Source organism: Arachis ipaensis, chromosome B8 (genome assembly GCF_059453495.1).
Source record: "Arachis ipaensis isolate K30076 ecotype BB chromosome B8, ASM5945349v1, whole genome shotgun sequence".
Classification (NCBI taxonomy): domain Eukaryota; kingdom Viridiplantae; phylum Streptophyta; class Magnoliopsida; order Fabales; family Fabaceae; genus Arachis; species Arachis ipaensis.
In genome coordinates, this window is record NC_142443.1 from 117,062,415 (window position 1) to 117,084,483 (window position 22,069).

The window sequence follows — 22,069 nt, forward strand, 5'->3', positions numbered from 1 at the left end:
TTTTAAAATTTTTTTGCACAAAAATATCTTTATGTTTATGTCTGATTTCAATTCTATCATCCACCACCACTCTTTCTTATTCTCACCAACTACCAGCCATTCTCCTTTTTACAACTATATATCTATTTCATCTATTATCAGCAATAACATAGTATTCAAATTCAAGATTTCATCAACAATAACACAACATTCAAATTCAAGAACAACACCAATAACATTATTCATTTCGATTCAATCCTTTAAACTCAACAACATCATCACAATAATTCATGTTTTTTGAAAATAAGAGTGAAAAAAATTAAGACAGACAAAGACAAGAGAGATGTGAGTTCAATGAGAGAGGAGAAGAAGAAAGAAGAAGGAGAAAGGAAGAGTTGGGCAATGACTTCGTTGTCGTTGCGGCTGGTTGGGTCGCTGAAAAAAGAGATTGAGAAGAGACGGAGAACATCGGGAGAGACAGAGAGAGGGGGAAAGAAGAGGAGACCTGAAATTTGTTTATCCTCTTCTACTTCCGTTGCCACTACCGTCTAAACCACCGCCACTGCTACTCTTCAAAATTGTCGATGAAAAAGGGAGAAAAAGGAGATCTGAAACCGCCATCGCTGTTACTCCTACTCCCTCTCTTTGTTTACTGTGTCGACGGCGACGGTGGCACTATACCCCACCAGCATTGTCTCTTCTCCTCCTCTCTTTTTCTTCCACCAAATTCTGTTGCTCCTACTCCCTTCTCTCTGTTTGCTTTTCTTTTTTTTCTTTCATATGAATGTAAGTAAGTGAAAGGGAGAAGAAGAGTATGATGGTGATTGAGATCAAAGAGAAAAGATGAAAGGGAAGGGTTAGTGAAGTAAAGGCAAAATGATCAAAAGGTTAATTTTGAAAACAATTTTAATGTTGAGAATTATTTTGAATAATAAAAAAAAAATAGAAATAATATAATTTTGAGCCCAAATTTTAGGAATCAAAACATTACTTATCCCTACTTTTAAACTAATCCTTACAAATTTCACACTTGAATTTAATATGTTCTTTTTCTTTTTTAAATAAACTTGATACTCAATATTGTCTTCATGAATCCAATTAAGGTGAAGACTTACAAATAGTTGTCCACGTAAAGTTAATCATTCAAATTCTTTAGATAATTTAACAAACAATAAAGCTTTACATCCAAGCAAAATACTTAACCAAGTCTAACAAAGTTGTTATAACAACTTTTTAAATCACGCGCCTTCTTTTCCTTCTCCTTCCCTGTTTCCTTCTCCTCCTTCTCCTCCTCTTCTTCCTCCTCCTTCCTCTTCTGAATTCGCGCACGCAGGTTCTTCTTCTTCCCTCCTTCTCCTCCTCCTCCTCCTCCCCCTCCTCCTCCTCCTCCTTCTTCTCCCCCAATGTTGCGTCTTCTTTTTTTTCTTTTCTTTTTTCGTTATCGTCATCACCAATAACACCAACATTTTGGTAACATCTTTATTAGTTCTGATTTTCTCTGATGCCACCATTAAATAATTTTGATTCATTTCTTAGTTTATTTCGGTTCATTTGTGTGTTAATTGAGATTCACTTGATACTGCTGATAAGTATTGACCAAATTTTTTATTCTTTAAGTAATTTCGGTTCATTTCGATCCAAAAATGAATTTGATGTGCTTTTGTTAATGATTAAGTATTTTTAACTGTTTGTTCAAATCTGAACTAATTTCGATTCATTTGTGTACTAATTGAGGTTCACTTGATGCTGCTGATAGGTAGACCAAATTTTTTAGCAAAGAAGAATGAAATTATTCATTATCACTTTATTCAATTGCATTAGATTCCACTCCATTCCATTCAATTAGTTCAGTTTTGAACAAGCAGTCAAAAATACTCAATTATCAACAAAAACATATCCAAATCATTCCTGAATCCAAATGAACCTCAATTAAACTAAGAAATGAACCCAAATTACTTAAGGAATAAAAAATTTGGTCAATACTTATCAGCAACATCAGGTGAACCTCAATTAACATACAAATAAACCGAAATTAGTTCAGTTTTGAACAAGCAGTAAAAAAGACTCAATCATCAACAAAAACACATCAAATTCATTTATGGATCCAAATGAACCTCAATTAAAAGGAGAAAAAGAAAAAACACAGCAACAATAACAACAATAAAAGAACGCCGATTGAGAAAAAACACACACAGAAGAAAGAGGAATACAAAGAAGAACGAAGAAAAAGAAGGAATTTGAAGACAAAGAAGAAAGAATGCGAAGAAGAATAAAGAATAATGCGTAGAAGAAGAAACGCGAAGAGTTTGCGTTAGTGAAGCACGTGTTTATACGCTTGTGTAATAAAAATGGTTTTTGTTGAATTTAGACTAACTTAATTGAACTTGATTGCCAAAAAGATTTGGATGTGTAATTCAACTATTTAATAAATTTGACTAAATTAAAATATAACCATTTCTAACTATCAATGCTATATGAATACAAGTACATATGAACTTTCACCACCAAATTAATCCATGCAAAAACTTTTGATATGGAAGTGTGTGTCATAATTTTAACTGCTTTGTGATTGTACCCCAAATACAAATATCTACGTTAATTGTGACAATATAATAACAAAACCAAAACAACGATCTCATAGAAGCTTCAAGTTACATAATGAAGGCAAATATGGCTAACTAGTAAGTTAAAATTTACAACAAAAAATGTTCTGATTGGCAATAACAAAATTCAACAATCAAATTACAGTTTTATGTTTACATGATTCTTCCTCCTTCAAAGAATGAAGCTTAATAGCTTATACAAAATTTTACCTAGCAAACATAAATAAAAAATCTTGAAAGAAATAAATGACACTGCAGAAACCTGCATTCTTATTCTCCACAAAAATTGGGTGAAATGCATGCATTTTCCCTTGTTTCAATCCCTGTCCAGATTCTGAAATATGTAAAACCCAAACTTGTTCTGAAACAGTTCTTCCCAACTAAATCAGGAAAGAACATCTGCATCGCCAAAAATATCGCATTGCTTGCTTGCTTTCCGGCTTCCCAGGGATAGTATGACTTCATGGCTGATCATCAAGCCAATCCTTGCGAAAGCAATGCTTCATCTCGGTGAGCTTTTTCAGCATCATTCCCAACACCATCCATCATGCCTGCATTAAACATGATTCTTCTTTTGTAGACATTGGCCAAAACGGAGATAGCTCCACCACTTTCCCTATTATAATCAGTGTTGGTGACACCAAACCAGCGGATGTAATCTTCTCGGAAAGGTCCTTCAGTTTTGCGAACACCTACACGATTTCAAATAATATGCATGATCAGAAGAACCTAGTAGCTTTGATTATGCACAAACAAATAACAATGGTGACTTTGTAGGTAAGTTGGATGCAACATCTAAACAAAAAACAAACACAAAAATAAAAACAATTATAATGACTTGGCCTGTAGACTGTAGTTCCAGATGCAACTTCTTAAGAACTTTCAAATTCGTTCTTTTATTATCAAGAGTACTTTGTAACAATAACTTTTTCAAGATTGATAACAATGAAAGGCATCGTTTCTTACAAAAACAAGGTGGTCGTATTTAGAGAGGGACAGACACAAGTAACTCCAATACTGCACTTGGAAGAATAGTGGGTCCTGTGCAGGAGCCTTATATACACATTCATTAAAACTAATAGTTTCAATTTTTTATGTAAAAGGATGAAATGAATCATAACAATAAATAAGAGGAACAAGGGACACAAAGTTGTGTTGCAAGAGTATAAGCCTTATCATGAATTGCAAAGTTATTCTTTGGGAAAGCATGACTAAACAACCAAGTGTTTTGGTTGTGTACATGCGAATTATGAGGAGAGTGAATGATTGAAGGAAAGGATCAATAAAAAGACTTCAAATATAACAAGAAAAATAAACTTTTGAAGGAGGATTTTGAAAGAGGTAAGTTTGAGAGGCATTCAGGATAAATGCAGACATAAAGCATAGGATTCAATCTAGATGGACAAATTGAAGAAGAGCCATTCAAGTATTATTTTTTATGAAAAAATACCATTGTTTTTATTTATTTATTTATTTTCTTTTTTGTATTCACAACTATAAGATCACAATGTTGTATAGAACTGAAAATTTGGCAATACGATCGAACTAGTAATGAACGCATCGAAAAGAAAGTTGGGATAAAAAGAAACAATGTGATAATGATGATAAATATCCTCTAGAGAAGGCCTTTAGTAGCTCTCTCAAGTAGAATACGTAAACTGATGGTAGTTTAATAGCTAGCTAGAGATAAAGGGAGAATTATTAAACTATAGGTAAGACAATCAAAAGAGGTTTAGATTTTAATGGTTTGAGTTAAAAGGTGATTTATGACAAGACACTATGGTTTAATACATGTAATTACCACCATCTAGTGGGGCAAGACCTAACTATTACTATCGCTATATAGATGTGTACGTATTTTCCAACTAACGCTCAATATCATAGGTTTGTTGCATAATAAGAATTTCACGAGTTTTAAGATAGCGCATTAATAATTTATTAATTTTCCATATGATACTAAAGCAACTCCAACAGCAAAAATGTTACTAGTGAGGTAAAAGAGAAATGGTTAATTCCATGGTAAGTCATAGCGCTCTTAATTTAATAGTGTCAGTGTCAATGATGACTATAAATGAATGCTATGTGACAAACAAACAAGTAGTTAATCAATTTGATATATTGAGAACGTGAAAAGGAAGATATAGTTATGCTTACCGTGCGCTGTTGAGGTGTTGTCCCTCGCTCAATGGCTGCAGCTGGAGTCTCGGGGGACAAACCATGACACATTAATTTCTGTGCAAGTGAAGGGAGGGTTGACAAGCCCATATAAACCACCAATGTAGAATCAGGATCGGCTGCATTTTTGGCTACAAATAGAGGATCAGTTCCACCTTTCCTTGAATGCCCCGTGAGGAACCTCACGCTATTTGCAATACCACGATGAGTTAACGGAATCCCCAGCTCTGCTGCTATTCCAGATGCTGCAGTTATGCCTGCAAGGAATGAGAATAACTGATTATGGTAAAGTCACAAACCAAACACGATCAACTAAAAAGGGGAAAAAAACCTAAAAGAATAAGTGGTAACATGAACACCAATCATCTTCCCTGTCAAATTGCCAATTCAACAAGGCACTTTGTGCTTTGCGATGTAGAGTAACCAGTGAGTGTATCGTATTCTAATGAAAAGTGCCACTTTAAGTTGGATTAACCATAAACTTGCTTAGAAAGCAATGGATACACAATGAAAATACTCGGTCACTATTATATAAAGTATAAGACATGCCTGATTGATCCACAGATACCTGTTTCAAGATTAAATAACAAACCATTTTCCATAATGACTATTGACTCTATTTGGCAAAAACCGATTTTTATCCGTGGCAACTATATAACACAATGGAGCATTGGTGCCATCAACATTATGATTTATTAGGATCCAAAATCTTTGTAGTGCCAAATTCGTCTTAGTAAGATAAAGACACTAGAAGCATACCTGGAATAACTTTCACTTGGATACCTTGTTGCTGCAAAAAATCCATTTCCTCTCCACCCCTCCCAAACACCTACATATACCAAACAGATGTAAAAAAAAAAAACATAAAATAGCATACAGTTGATCATCCATGACAATGCAATGCATCAAATTGCTTCACCAACAGACAACCCCAAATGAAAACTTACCAATGGATCACCCCCTTTAAGTCTCACAACAGTGGCCCCGGCTTCTGCAAAGCTCAGAAGAAGCTCATGTATTTCCTCCTGCCACAATTCAACCAACAAAAAAAAATTCCATTTTTATCAATATAAAAGGGGGTCTAAAACACCAAATCCTAACTAACTCAAGCAAGAACTCTTCATAAAGGGATCAAAACATAGTCACTACAAAACCCGATATGGGTATAGGAAACCCGGTATGTCTCACCACGCAATTCGCTACATTTTGTTATAAAATTACTAGTATTCCTTTAGAGAGATCTCGGTAATTCAGTACACGATACACAAGTGAAAGAGAGAATTCATTAGGGAAAACAAACACAAACTACAAAAAAGAAAAATTACACATACAAAATCAGAAAAAAAATTGAAAATTTCAAATTGAGCCATAACCCATCATAAAAATTTTTTAAAAGAAACCAAAATCAACGTGTAAACAACAAACATCAATGCATATCATCAACACAAACAGTCAATACTCTAATTCAAGCAATAAAAAGCTCTACTACAACAAAACATAGTCCAGATATATAAAATCGGAAAAATTCCCAATTCAGCAATAAAGACCGATCAGAAAAATTGAAAAGAAACTGAAACAGTACCTGAGTTCTGCTATGGTAGCCAGCAGTTTTTCCCACATAGAGAAGCCTAGCATGAGGAGCAACCAAATCCAAGACATCATTAGAGACCAACCTATCATACAGCAACAAATCAGCACCTTTGATAACTCTCACAGCCTTCAATGTCAACAACTCAGGGTCCCCCGGACCAGTTCCAACCAAGAATACATTCCCCAGTACACATTTTCCTTCACTGCTACACTTCCCTTCACTCTCCCTCTTCTCCCTCAGCACCTGAAGCAGCTTCTTTAGTTCTGGAAGCTGGAGAGCTATGTCATCTTCCCTTATGGAGCCCAAATTGGAAGACACTATAGGCTTATTGTTGGTGGCGGTGTTGGTGTAGAGCCATTGGTCTCTTTGGAACCTCTCTATGGAGTGCTTCTCTGTGAAGGGTGAAGAAGAAGAAGAAGAAGAAGAAGAAGAAGTGGTGCAGCAGTTGATGGAAAAAACTCGGTGGTAGTGGGTTGTGGTGAAAGCGGAATAATGAAGAGAGGGGAATGATGCAATTTTGTGAAGAGCCATCTGGGGTTGTTAGTAGAGAGAAAGAGTCGGGGTGGTTTGAAGTAGGGGTGTTCACAGTGAAGTTTGGATCAGTTTGAGCCAAAACCTAAGGATCCAAACACTAATATTCCTTACGGTTTGGTTAGGATTGGATAATTTTTCTACAGATAACGATCGAATTTCCAGCTGTTTGGGTTGGATTGGATGCACAGCTTTTGAATAACAACAACAAAATGAAAAGTATCACGTCAACACCAACAATCCAACATTACTTAAAATCATTCCTCAAAAGCATAAGGTTCATAATATGTCATAAGATTCTTTAAGAAGCTAAGAATGCTTGGAAATGAAGCTGTGATAAACATCCGTTCAAATCTTCACCAGAATCTTCTTCATCCAATTCAGGAATTCGGGCAAGATCTAAGACAAATAAATAAATAAATAAATAAATATTAATAAGTTGTGCGAAATATTGGTAGTGACATTGTGGTTGAATGTTGAAACCGGAATCAAAACTTCTGCTTTAAGCTTCTAAGGACAATAAAATAAATTTGTAATAGAAAACAAACATAATTCAAAACAATCATTGACTAAAAAAAATTAAACAGCATCAGCAACAAGAATGTAAGAATCAAGAAACAACAGCAGCAACACTACCAACTACCAACTAAGAATAATAATTTTAGCTCTTAGATTCTAAGGATACTGAAATAAATTTATCATCGACAACAAAGACAACTCAAAATTATCAGAGGCTACCAAAATGAAACAGCAGCAGTAGTAATAAGGGTTTAAACAGAAGAAACAACAATGTAATTAAACAGAAGTAGAAAACAGTACCAAGAGCAGCGACGAAGCTCAACGAGATGGCAATGCTCCACGAGAAGCGGAAGTGAACTCTGTGCCACTGTGAGTCGCGGAGGAAAAGTTGGAGACGCTAGGGCTCTGTGTCTCTGGGACGAAGAAGAAGAAGAAGAAGAGAAGGGGATACGGCAGCAAGGAGGGACTTGAAGGTAATATATAAGAACGAGAGAGAGAGAGAGAGAGAGAGAGAGAGAGAGAGGGTGTTTGAATTGGAGTTGAGTTGTGTTAATGTGTTGTGATGTGTGAGAATGATGGACTTTGGGGAGATTGAGGAGACAGCGTACTTTGCCTTTGGGCTTTGGGAGGGGCAGGGCGTCTTTGGCTCACACTCATGGTTCAGGTTATTTATTCTTCTATTATTTATTTTCATCCAGTCGGTCCTAAATAAATTTTTATTTTTAAAATTATATATTTTCATTAAAAAAAATCCTGCTTCGATTTATGCATTTCAGTGTTTGTTTTTATTAGCAAAAAATGTATTTTAAAAAATTAAATATTCTTATTAAATTTTAAATATGTATAAATATTTTTTTAATAAATATTTTTATTAAAAATAAATTATTTATTTTTTCTAAAAGTTAAAAATATTTTTTTTAAATAAATAAAAGTAAAATTTTTTTAACTATTTTTTTACTAAAAATATTATTTATCATAATTATTAATTACAATTTATACTTTTATCCTAATTCGCCGTCCATATTTATAGTTAGGGATAAGTATGATTTTGGTCCCCAACGTAGAGACTGAAAATTTATTTTGTCCTCGGCCTTTTTTTCGTTATAAAATGGTCCCCAAAGTTTCAGTTTGTTTTAAAATCGTCATTTTTACCAATTTTATTTTTTATTACCAAATTACCCTTCATTAAAAAAATAATAAAATAAAATAAATATAAAATAAATAAATAAAAAAAAGAAAGGGACAGAGAGAATAAGGGGAGGAAAGAAAAAGAAAGGGGGGTGGGGCACGAGAAGGGGGGAGAGGGAGGGGGGAGGGGGGAGGGGGGAGGGAAGGGAAGAAGGGGGAAGAAAGAGAGCACCACTGCACCGCCGCACCGCCGCCCTGCCGCCTGTGATCTGCCACTACTCCCTACACTAATGGCAAGAGAGGAGAGAGCAGAGGGAGAGAGAAAGAGAATAGAGGAGCGCCGCAACCCCTCCTCCTCCTCCACATCGTCGTTCACCGCCGCAACCCTTCCTCCTCCACTTCGTCGTTCACCGTCGCAGCCCCTCCTCCACCACCACCACCGCCGCAACCTTCTCTCTGTTTCAATTTTTTATTCTTTTTTCTTTAATTTTTCAGATTTAAAGGATTCTATTGTTGTTGTTGTTCTGCTGATTGTTATCCATTATTGCCTGTTTTTTTTCTGCGTTTGTGCATCTGCTTATGCTTCTGTTAATGTTGAGGAAGAAGAGGGGTGTTGAGGAAGAAGATGAGAGGGGAGGGTATTTTCGTCCGAAGGACGATTTTAAAACAAACTGAAACCTTGGGGACCATTTTGTAGCGAAAAAAGGCCGGGGACGAAATAAATTTTCGGCCTCTACGTTGGGGACCAAAATCATACTTATCCCTTATAGTTATATATTTTATCAAGATTTTATACGCTCTCATCATTTCTATTTAGGGCAAAAACACTTTTTAAAATTGCTCTCCAATGGTACCACATCTCCAACATCCAGCTCACTTCAAATTTATGGGCTTGTTTGCTCTCTACAAGAAGAATAGACTTAAACAAAATTAATATATCCTTGAGCAATTTGAAAAAATTTGAGAGACAAAAAACATTGGAAGAGATAATAATGATGATAATGGCAGTGATGATAATAACAAAATTAAGAGAGAAGAACCAACTCAAGAAGGAGTAAGAATAATTAAGAAAAATTATAGATGTTATAAATATATTTAGGATTAAGTACAATTTTGTTTCCTAACGTATAAGTCGAAATTTTTTTTTTGTTTTTGACTTTTTTGCATATAAAATCGTCCCTAACGTTCAGCTAAATTTTAAAACTATCCTTCGAACTAAAATACCCTTCTCCTTCTTCACTAACATATTCAGTTTTTATTCTTCTTTTTCTTTTCCGTCGCAGCAAATCTCTTCTTCTTTTTCTTCTTCGTCATTACAGAATCAGGAACAACAATAATGAAGCAGAAACAAAGAAAGAAAAGAACAACAACAATTCATTTCAACTAGCAGCAACAGCAGAAGAGAAGAAGAAAAGAGAAACCATTACCATCTCTCTCAACTCCGAAGAACAACAACAAAGAAGCAAAACAAACAGAAGAATCAGAAGAAACATAAAATTAATCATTTTCTTTCCCCATTTTCCTTCTCTATTCAGAATAAGAAGAAATAGAAGTAGAACAACAATGAAATCAAAATAAAATCAGAATCAACAACAATAGAATTAGAATCGAAATAATGTAATTAATAAAATCAACAAATCAACAATGTAATTAACCAAAGAAACAGAAGCAAAATCAACAATGTAATTAACAAAATCAACAATTTAGAAGTAGAATTAGAACCCTAGGGAGGAGCAGCGGTGACTGGCAAGGAGCAGCGACAGGCGAGGAGTAGCGATGACTGGCAAGGAACAGCGGCGAGAGCAAAGCAACAGCGACATGCGAGGAGGAGGAATAAGACACAAGAACCCTAACCCTTGCCCAAATTTCAATTCCACATATCTTTCGATCCAGAGCTCCGATCGCCGCACCGTTTGCGGCCATACGTTCATCTCGCCGAGCTCTTCATTTTTATCCGAACAAAGTGGTAAGGAACTTTGTTTTTTTGCCTAGCTCTTTCCTTCCATTCAGACTTTGTTTTTGGGGTTCATGGGTTTTGAGAATCTGTGTTTTAATGATATTAGGTGTGTTCTAGTGGTGGAAAATCATTGGGCTTTGCCCCAACTGTCCATGGAAAAGGTAAAAACCTTCAAACCATTGTGCCCTATTTGAAATTATGAATCTTATGTTAATTTTAGTGATATTATGTGGAATTAGATTGAATTATGTATTTTTGGAGACAAATTGGTGATATTGAAAGCTCATTGAACTTTGGATGCTGAAAATCTAATTGGTGTGGACTTGGTGAAGTGAAAGCTTGAGGAACGAGGGAATTTGAGGTGTTCTCTCCTATCTCCCGCTCCACTCTCTCTCTCTCTCTCTATCCTTCTCTCCCTCTCTTTTCCCATGCTCTTTTTCTCTCTCTCCTTCTCTCCCTTTTCTCTCTCTCTCTCTCTCTCTCTCTCTCTCTCTCTCTCTCTTCCTCCCCTATTCCTCTCCCTCTCCTCTCTCTCTTACTTATCTCTCTCTCTCCCCCTCCTCTCTCTCTTCATTCTCTCTCTCCCCATTCTCCTCTTTCTCCCCTTCCCCTCTTTTTGTCTTCCTCTCTCTTTCTCTCTCTCTCCCTCTCTCTTTTCTCTCTCTCCCCCTCCTTTCTTTCTATATCTCAAAAAGAGAGAGAGAGATGATGATGAAAAAGAGGAAAAGAAGGGAGAGAGGATAGGGAGAGAGAAAAAGAAAAATGAGAGAAAGAGAGAGAGAGAGAGAGAGAGAGAGGGAGAGAGGAGGGAGAGAGGGAAAGAGAGAGAGAGAGAAGGGAAAGAGAGAAGGGAGAGAAGGAGATTGAGGAAGGAAAGAGAGAAAGAGAAGGGAGAGAGAGAAAGAGAGAGGAAGAGAGAGAAAGGAGAAGAGAGAGAGAGAGAGGAAAGGAGAGGGAGAGAGAGAGAGGAAGGGGGAGGGAGAGAGAAAAAAGGGAGAGAGAGAGAAAAATGAGAGAGAGAAAGAGTATGTAAAAACTAATTTTGGAGTTTGAATAAAACCAGTTTTAATTTGGTTTAAAACTAAACTGAACCATAAAAACTATGGTTTTAGTTCAATTTCAATTCAATTCAGTGAAACCAGTTTTTTTGCACATCTTTACTTTCAAGTAAGTCTCATAGAAACTTACTATATTTTAAAGATATCCGCAAAAATAGATACCGTGTAAAAACCGCAAGAGAAAAAAATAATGAATATCTCTATATTACAACTATGATATCAGGAGAAAAATATATATTAGAGAAACTACCCGTTCTCTCTTCTGGTTTATACTACACTACTATTGACAATGTGGAATCACATGCCATAGTAAACTAGAAGTTTACAAATATAAATGTATTTACAGTTTGGAATTAACCGGTTAGGACATCCGGGTTCAATCATGATGAGAAGAATCATCGAGAATTCATCTGGTCATCCTCTAAAGGAACATAAAATTCTTCAATTTAATGAATTCTCTTGTGTTGCTTGTTCTCAAGGAAAATTAATTACAAGACCATCACAAGAACAAATTGGGATTGAATCACTATCTTTTCTAGAATGTATTTAGGGTGATATATATAGGCCCATTCACTCTATGTGGACCGTTTAAATATTTCATGGTTTTAATAGATGCATCTTCACGATGGTCCCATGTTGTTTACTGTAAACGTGCAACATAGCATTTGCGAAATTGCTAGCTCAAATAATTAAATTAAAAACTTATCTTCTAGACTATGTTATAAAGATAATACATCTTGATAATGCTAGTGAATTTAGGTCCCAAGTATTTAATGATTATTGTGTGCCAACTAAAATTACGATAGAAGAACCTGTTGCTCATGTACATACTCAAAATAGTCTAGCAGAATCATTAATTAAATACCTCCAGTTAATAGCTAGACCATTACTTATAAGAACTAAACTGCCTGTTTCAGTATGGGGATATGCTATTTTGCATGCTGCAACACTTATATGCATCAGACCAACAAGTTATCTTAAATTCTCTCCATTACAAATAGTTTGCAGTCAGGAGCCAAATATTTCTCATCTTAGGATATTTGGATGTGTGGTTTATGTCCCGATCGATTCTTTTCTCTTATAACGTGCTCGAGGTTTTGTCTGAATTCTTTGTTTGCAAAAGATTTAATTGTCTCCCTAATTCTATTTCTTACTCGCACGTAATCGGGCATGAACTTTGAACTCTCCGAGGCGAGCCTAATTTTGTTTTGGTACACAACCAAGCGAATCTTGAATCTTTGGAAACTAGCAGTCAAATTGCTTTTCTCTGTGAACTTGTGTTTCTTCAAAAATCGACGGATACTTACTTAATTTAATATGCCTTGATTCTTTCTAAACAAAGTGTTTGATTTGGCTTCCCTCCGTGAGATATATATTAACTCTTATCCTGTGTATTTCATAAAATTTTCTACAACTTTATTTAATCAGAACACAAGATATCCTTCTGATTTCTTGCGAACACCGTTTGGAATGTTCGTTCGTCCTTTGAGCTTAGAATCTTTTTGGAAATTAACTCGAGCTTGAATGACAAGGAGTTCACCAAATGTCCAACTTAAGGACAATAACTAAAAGTGCTAGGTGGGAGACAACCCACCATGGTATGATCTTTTCGTTTTATTAGTTTTAATTTATTTCTATCAGTTTTAATTTTCAGTTCTGCATATTTACTTTTATTTTGCATAAAAAAGGGGGATCGACGCGCAAGCGTCTACGACGCGCACGCGTCGTTTGTGTATGCGCAACTGAACAGAGAGTTGCGTGAGAGACGCGCGGCAGGGGTGCGTGGCGCACAAGCCACCCCATGCGTACTCGTACCTCACGCGTACGCGTCCCCTGCAGAAATTTCAACCCACGCGTAAGCGTCAGCGACGCGTACGCGTGGGGATGAAAATCGATGTAAAGAGCGTATTGAACCGAGAGTTGTGTGGCCATGGTGCTGGAGTTACGCGAGAAGGCACGCATACGCGTGACCGACGCGCACGCGTCATATTACATTTTTCGCCACCCACGCGTACGCGTGGGCGACGCGTACGCGTCGCATGGCTGTTTCAGTTTTCACGCACATGCGTGATGCACGCACGCGCGTCGTGCCCTGTTTTTCATTTCTTACGCCTTTCTTCTATCCTTTCTTCTTCTTTCTTCTCTCCTCTCTTACTCCTTCTTCTTTTCTCACTTTCTTCTCATCCTTATTCTCTTTCATTCTCTTTTACATACTGCGTTTGCATACTTTCCTTCATTGCATTTTTATTTTATTCATATTTTTATCTCATTTTCTAATTTCCTATTTTACCATTGGTGTTAAATGTTCTTATTCAACTGTTGTATCTTTTCTGATATTATTTTGGTGCTTAGTGACTTATTTTACACTATTGGGTGATATTATTTATCTGTCAATGTCAATCTTTTGTGATACCTGTGTTCCTTTTGCATTGATATGAATTTATATTGTCTCTCATTACCTACTAGCTCTTCCCCATTGTTGCAGTTTTTGCACTATTAATATGCCATTTGCTTCTACTGTTTTCTCACTTGCATGTTGTAGCTACCATGTAATTGAGACCCTCATTATTCGTAATTAACCCACCCATATTTTATTTGTTTTCTATCTTTATTTATGTGTTACTTTTCTTCTTTTTTCTCTTCTTTCAGGATGGCTACCGAGAAGGGAAAGGAAAAGCTTCTAAATGGGGCACAGACAAGTCCATCTGCACAATCTTTGGAGAAAAGCGTCAGTTGGAGCAGCCCGTCCACTTGCACATCTTAGCATGCACCGAGGACGGTGCAATCTTTAAGTGTGGGGAGGTCGATACCAACTTCCTTGGGTTAGTTATTTCTTACTTCAACACCAATGTTTAATTTTTCTTGTAAATTAGTTGTTGCATTTACATGTTATGATTGCATGTTTGTTTGATTTTGTGCATTTAGCTACTACTTGGTTGAAGTAACATTTTCTTTTTCAAGAAACTTTTTATAGTATTTCACTAATTTAAATTAAAACTTTTTGTTAAACCTTGCTTGAAGAATTTTATTTTGGAACATGGTTTAGAGTTCGAACGCACAAAACCAGTGAGATTTTGAGCCTATTAGATTGGTTGCATTTTATCAACCAATATTTTATTTTTGGTGTGTATTTTTCTCTCTAAAATTGTGATCCTTGTCTTGCTTAATTCTATATTTCCATTATTTGATGTATGCATGCGCTTATATGATTGAGGTCTTGTTTCACTAAGCTTACATACCCATATGGCCTTAACCTTTTCATTATTCTTTGTAAACCAATGTTGAGCCTACTTATCCCATTTGTTCTTTACTCTAGCACATCATTAACTCTAAGCATAAAACAATAATGTCCTTAATTTGAATCCTTGGTTAACTTAGACTAGTGAGAGTGTTCATGATTTAAGTGTGGGGAAGTTGGGTTTGGAAACATTTGGTTTTAAGAATTGGGTGTTGTATATCTTTATGAAAATGTGAAAGAAATGTTTAGGACATGTTCATGCATTCAATAATTTAATCATATGCATTGAGAAAAAAAAATCTAAAAAAAATAAAAAAATAAAAAAATAAAAAAATAAAAAAATAAAATTAAAATTAAAAAGAAAAAAAGGAGAAAAAGAAAAGAAAAAGAGCAAATAATAAAAGGGGACAAAATGCCCCAAAGTAAATTGTGATAGCAATGCATATGTACTGTACTCAAAATTAGATGCATGAATATGTGGTGAACATAGTAAATGGGTAGTTAGATTTTGTATTGTGATTACATGGATTGTCTTAAGTTAGGTGAGAAATTTAAGTTAATTAAGTATTCAGATTTTAGTCCACTTGGCCAAATACAATCCTACCTTGACCCTGACCCCATTACAACCCTTAAAAGACCTCTTGATATGTGTATTTGTGCATTAAATTTTTGTTGATTGGTAGAAGAAGAGCAAGCCTTAGAAAGCAAGGTTAGTAGAGAATTGAGAGAATCGAACTTTAAACACTTGAGTAATTAGATGTATACACTCCCGGTGAGGGTTCGATGCTCGATTCTTTGTTCCCGGCTTTCATGAGCTATTTTCTTCTACAAGTTTAATTGTATTTTATTTTGTGATTTGAATTAGTGGAATCCAGTTTATGTTTGTCTTGGAGAATTTGTTTACTTTTAACCAAGTAGGTAAAAGCATTTTTGCATGTAGTTGCATTTATATAGATAGGTTGTATTTCATAATATCTACCATTCCTCTTCACTACTTTGTAACTTCTCCTGAGCTTAGCATGAGGACATGCTAATGTTTAAGTGTGGGGAGATTTGATGCACCACTATTTCGCGGTACATTTTGTACTTAATTGAGTGGATTTTATCCACCAAACTCACACTTATTCATATAATTCGCATGTTTTACATTTTCCTTCCTAATTTTGTGCTTTGATTGAAAACATGCTTCTTTGACCTTAAAATTACTAATTTTAATTCTCTCTTATTACCATTCGATGTCGTGATATATGTGTTAAATGTTTCTAGGGTTTATAGGGCAGGAATAGCTTAGAGGATGGAAAGGAAGCATGCAAAAGTGGAAATAAAATTAGAGAGATTGAAGGAATTGTTAAGTTGTCAACCCTGACCTCTTTGTACTAAATCGACCATAACTTGAGCTACAGAGGTCCGAATGAGACGGTTTTAGTTGCGTTGGAAAGCTAACATTCGGGGCTTCGAAATGACATATAATTTGTCATAGTTGCCATGCTGTTAGGCGATGCACATGCGTGGATCACGCATACGCGTGACCTCGCGAAAGTTCAATCGACGCGTACGCGTGGGCGACGCGTACGCATGACAGAGCCACGTGCTGGACGTATCACAAATCGCTGGGGGCGATTTTTAGGCTATTTTGACCCAGTTTTTGGCCCAGAAAACATAGATTAGAGGCTGCAAAGTGGGGGAATCATTCATTCATTCATACAACTTTCATTCACATAATTTTAGGTTTTAGATGTAGTTTCTAGAGAGAGAGGCTCTCTTCTCTCTCTAGGTTTTAGGATTCTAGGTTTAGCTTTTCTTAATCTCAGATTTCTACTTTACTTTAATTTATTTTTCTTCTACTCTTATTAGTTCTAGAACTTTAGTTTATCTATTTCTCTTGTTGGTTTATTTATTTTCCCAATTTGATTTATGAACCCTTCATGTTAGATTTGATTTTATATTTAATAAAATTTGAGGTATTTCATGTTTATTACTTCTTGCTTTAATTGTTATCATTGATGCTTGTAATTATTGGTTTTAGATTTTACATTCCCTATTACTTTTCTATGCCTTTATGTTGTGCCTTCCAAGTGTTTGGTAAAATGCTTGGTTGGATTTTAGATTAGATTTTTATATTCTTGGATTTGGTTGAGTAATTGGAGACTCTTGAGTTATCAAACTCCTTTGTTGATTGATAATTGAAAGTTGCTGGTTGATTTGTATCCCTCTAAAGCTATTCTTTCCTTAGGAGTTGACTAGGACTTGAGGAATCAAATTGATTTGTCCACTTGACTTTCCTTCATAGTTAGAGGTTAACTAAGTGGGAGTAATGGACAATTTTCATCACAATTGATAAGGGTAACAAGGATAGGACTTCCAGTTCTCATACCTTGCCAAGAGCCTTTCTTAACTATTAGTTTAATTCTTGCAATTTACTTTCCTTGTTCCTAATTCAAAAACCCCAAAAAGATAATTTTCCACAACCAATAGTAAAAATACTTCCCTACAATTTCTTGAGAGATGACCCGAGATTTGAATACTTTGGTTATTATTTTTAGGGGTTTGTTACTTGTGACAACTAAATTTTTCTATGAAAGGATTCTTTGTTGGTTTAAAAACTATACTAGCAACGAGAATTTATTGTGAATTCTTTACTAGCAAAAATCTGTTCATATTTTACCTCAAGAACTAAGTAGTGGGTTTTGTAGAGCTCGTCGCAGTGAACGCGTGGCCGTAAACGGTGCGGCAATCGGAGCTCCGGATCAAAAGTTATGGTGGTTTGAAGATCAAATGAGAGTTAGAACTTTGGAAGAGTGTTCTTCCCCTCCCTTACTCCATTTCAGCGTATTTGGAGGTTTAGAGAGGAGAGAGAGTGCTGTTTTTAGGGTTTTAGATTTTGTTTGGTTGGGCCAAGGGCCCAATATGGGTCCGGTTGGCCCGGTTTGGTCCGTTCGGTCCAATCTTGGGCCGATTTCTTTAAAATTGGTATCAAAATTCTCGTTTTAATTTCCTCTATCATATTAAGCCATAAAAATAACCTTTTAAACCCTCTAGATAAAATTCTAATTTATGGGTTAATTAGTCATTAATTAACCAGATTTTACATTCTACCCACTTAAGTGAGAATTTTGCCCACAAAATTCGAATTCAGTTACCTGAGAATAGGTGTGGGTATACAATCCGCATCTCAGACTCAAGTTCCCAAATGTGCTCCTCAACACCAGCTCGACTCCATGCCACTTTGACTAACAAAACCTCCTTTTCATGCAACTGTTTGATACTAGTATCGTCAATTCTTACCGGAGTCACCGGAAGCGTCAAATTTTCTTTTAACTGAACCGATTCAGGTTCTAACACATGGCTAGAATTAGGAGTATACTTCCAAAGCTATGACATGTGAAATACGTCGTGCAGGTTCGAAAGGTGGGGTGGTAGAGCCATCCGATACGCCACCAGTCCGACCCTTTCCAGGATCTAAAACGGACCGATGTATCGATGATTCAACTTCTTTGCTTTAACCGCTCTACCTACTCCTGTGGTTGGAGTAACCTTAAGAAAAACATGGTCTCCTTCCTCAAATTCCAAGGGCTTTCGCCTCTGATCGGCGTAACTTTTCTGACGACTCTGCGTAGTGAGCATCCTGTCTCAGATTTTCTTGACTTGTTTAGTAGTCTCAGCTATCATCTTTGGCCCCAACAAGCTTTTCTCCCCAGCTTCATACTAACATAGCGAAGATTGACATTTCCTCCCATACAAAGCCTCATACGGAGCCATTCCGATGCTTGCATGGTAGCTATTATTGTATGCAAACTCTACTAACGGCATGTACCTATCCCAGCTCGCCGGTTGGTCCAAAAGGCAAGCCCTCAACATATCCTCTAGTGTTTGGATCATCCTCTCGGATTGACCATCTGTTTGAGGATGGTAAGCCGTGCTTAAGCTTAATCAGGTTCCGAAAGCATTCTGAAATGCACCCCAAAACCTTGAAGTGAAACGAGGATCTCGATCAAAAACTATAGTAGTAGACTAGTAGGCACACCATGAAGTCTCACAATCTCCTTTATGTACAAGCGTGCTAACTCCTCAAGAGTGTAGTTCATCCGAATGGGTAGGAAGTGAGCTGACTTCGTCAGTCGGTCCACAATTACCTAGACAGCATCAAAACCGGCCCTAGTCCTTGGCAATTCCGACACAAAGTCCATCGCAATGCTCTCCCATTTCCATTGTGAAACTTCTAAAGGTTGCAACGTCCCGGAAGGTCTCTGGTGTTCGATCTTTACTTTCTGACAGGTTAAACACTTTGAAACATATTCCGCCACGTCATTTTTTATACCCAGCCACCAAAACATCGCCTTTAAATCATGGTACATCTTAGTACTCCCCGGATGAATAGAGAATCCGCTTTTACGTGCTTCCTTTAAGATATCTTGTCACAAAGTCCCAACATCTGGCACGATGATCCTACCCTTGAATCTCCATAGCCCATCCTGATCCTCTGACACTCTCCACTGCTTTCCTTGCTCAATAGCTGGCGACACCTTCGGTAATGCGTCATCATTTTGATGAGCCTTTAGGAGCTCAGATTTAAAGTCACTTGAGATTTGTAATCGACTCAAACACAGAGTTCCAGACACTTCTTGAACACCAATCTTCAGACTCTCGAATGCCTTGAGCAACTCCTCTTCTCGAAGCATCATCCAAGCAGCATACAATGACTTCCGACTTAACGCATCCGCCACTACATTCGCTTTCCCCGGATGGTAATTCAACTCAAAGTCGTAATCCTTCAGTAGCTCCATCCACCTCCTCTGCCGCATATTAAGCTCCTTCTGATCAAAGAGATATTTCAGGCTCTTGTGATCAGAGAAAACTTGGAACTTAACCCCATAGATATAATGCTCCATACCTTCAAGGCAAACACAACCGCAGCAAATTCTAAATCGTGCGTATGGTAGTTAACTTCATGAGGTCTCAACTGTCCTGAGGCATAGGCCACCACATTATGATGCTGCATCAACACGCACCCTCTAGACCCTTTAGTGAGGCATCGCAGTACACCTCATATGGTTTGTTCGGCTCAGGTAACACCAACACAGGCACGATGGTCAACTTTCGCTTCAACACTTGAAAGCTCTCCTCACACTCAGGAGTCCAAACAAACGGTGTATCATTGCGGGTTAACCTTCTCAATGGCAAAGCTATTTGTGAAAAGCCCTTGATGAATCTCCAGTAGTAGCCAGCTAAGCCCAGAAAACTCTTTATCTCAGTCATTGAAGTTGGTTGCCCCCACTCCATCACTACTTCCACCTTAGAAGGATCTACAACTATCCCCTATTTACTCACCATGTGATCCAGAAACTTCACCTCACTCTTCCAGAATTCACATTTAGACAGTTTCACATAGAGTTTCTTTTCCTTTAGTATCTGCAACACAATCCTCAAGTGTTCTGCATGCTCTTCTTCAGTCATGGAGTAAATCAGTATGTCATCAATGAAGACAATAACGAATTTATCTAGAAATGGACAGAAAAGTCTGTTCATATAATCCATAAACACTGCAGGAGCGTTTGTCAACCCAAAAGACATTACAGTGTACTCGTAATGACCATAACGAGTCCTGAAAGCGGTCTTAGGAATGTCCTCACCTCTTACCCTTATCTGGTGATAACCGGATCGCAAGTCGATCTTGGAGAAAACCCCAACTCCTTGTAACTGATTCATGAGATCGTTAATCATCGGCAGTGGGTACTTATTCTTTATTGTGACCTTTTTCAACTGTCTGTAATCCACACAGAGCCGCATACTCCCGTCTTTCTTCTTTACTAGTAACACTGGTGCGGCCCACAGAGAAACACTTGGTCGGATGAAGTTCTTACCCAACAGATCCACTAACTGAGACTTTAGTTCGGTCATTTCCAACGGTGACATCCTATAAGGAGCACTCAAGATTGGTCCGGCCCCAGGCACCAACTCAATAGCAAACTCAACCTCTCGGTTAGGTGGAAATTCATCGATATCGTTGGGAAACACCTCCGAAAACTCACACACAACCAGAATTTACTCCAAGCTCTGATCATCACCCGAAACACCCACAGTTAACAACAAAATACGCTGACATTCGGTCCCAGAACAATTCACCATCATAGATTTCAAGTAATAACCAAGGTTCTGAAAACCAGTTCGGATCGGCCAGTCGAACCGGTTGAACCGTGAATGACGAGGCAGAAAATTGCCAATTAAGAATTTATAATAAGAACAACATTGCAAGTACAGTTCTTAACTGACAAAAATTCCGCTTATCAATTTAAAAAGGATTGTCACAAATTTAGAATAAAAATACTGGGAGTAGGAATCCCAGGTCATCTCCCAACGAGTTGACAAAAAAGTGCTATTTTATTAGTCAGGAATTTTTTGAGAAATTTTAAGAGTGGGAGAATGGAAAAATAAATGATTGTAAATTAAAGCAACGAAAATTATCAAGAGAGTTTATATAATCAAAATAAAAACCCTTGACCGGTGGAAGTTCTATCCTTGTTGGATTTTTCCAAGTGTAATAGCAAGAGGTTGTTGTTTTCACTTAGTTAACTCTTACCGAATAAAGGAAAGTCAAGCAATTAAGCCAACTCTTATTCACAAGTCCTAATCCTCTCCTATGGAAGGATTAGCGTTAGTGACTAGAGAGCCAGCCAACAACTTCCAATTTCTAATTACACTTGAGTATTCCAACTCAAGGGTCTCCTTTTAATCAACTCCCAAGTCAAGTTGGGAGTCTACTCCATTGACATGAATACAACCTTCACAGACATATAAAGAGGATAAAAAGAAGACATGGTAAACTAAATAAAATAATAACTGAAAATTAATTAAAGATAAAAATAGTTCTTTGCATTAATAAATCCCAAAATAGAAAATATCCATACTTATATCTGAACAGGGTTAATGGGCAATTAAAAAAGTAAAGGAATAAGAAAACAAACTCGAATAATGGAAACTTCAACGGAGGTAGTGACTCTTCTCAATATCCAAATCAAAAGCATAAAACTCTAAAACTGTGAACGTGAAGAAAACCTAGAGGAAGTAGTATATCCTATCTAAGATTCAAATCTAAAACTAAAAACTGTTCGAATGAGAATATCTGTTGAGTCTCGGCTTGTCCCCTGGCTCTAGTCTGTGTTTTTGGGCCGAAATCTGGGTCTAAACTCAGCCCAAAATCGCCCCCAGCGTCTTCTGCGTTTTCTGCACGTGGCGCATGTCACGCGTACGCGTCAGTCACGTGTATGCGTCGATGGTCATTTTTTTGCGTGT

The 22,069-nt window shown here is 36.9% G+C and overlaps 1 protein-coding gene across 1 annotated transcript; it reads right to left on the bottom strand.

Annotated features, from left to right (window-relative positions):
- Positions 1-2,671: 2,671 nt before the first annotated feature.
- Positions 2,672-8,047, bottom strand: UPM1 (urophorphyrin methylase 1). Its single transcript, XM_088497108.1, has 6 exons — positions 7,699-8,047; positions 6,340-7,278; positions 5,705-5,782; positions 5,517-5,586; positions 4,737-5,014; positions 2,672-3,274 (listed from the first exon to the last, which is right to left on the bottom strand). Exons 2-6 carry the CDS (start codon positions 6,877-6,879, stop codon positions 3,128-3,130), a joined length of 1,113 nt encoding a protein of 370 aa, XP_088353234.1. The 5' UTR covers positions 6,880-7,278; positions 7,699-8,047; the 3' UTR covers positions 2,672-3,127.
- Positions 8,048-22,069: the final 14,022 nt, after the last annotated feature.

Coding starts and splice junctions, on each gene's coding strand:
- UPM1 (XM_088497108.1), bottom strand. CDS start 6,879: ATGGCTCTTCACAAAATTGCATCATTCCCCTCTCTTCATTATTCCGCT. Junction 5,587..5,704: donor TTAAAGGGGGTGATCCATTG/GTAAGTTTTCAT, acceptor TGGTATATGTAG/GTGTTTGGGAGGGGTGGAGA. Junction 3,275..4,736: donor CAACACCTCAACAGCGCACG/GTAAGCATAACT, acceptor GAAATCGTGTAG/GTGTTCGCAAAACTGAAGGA.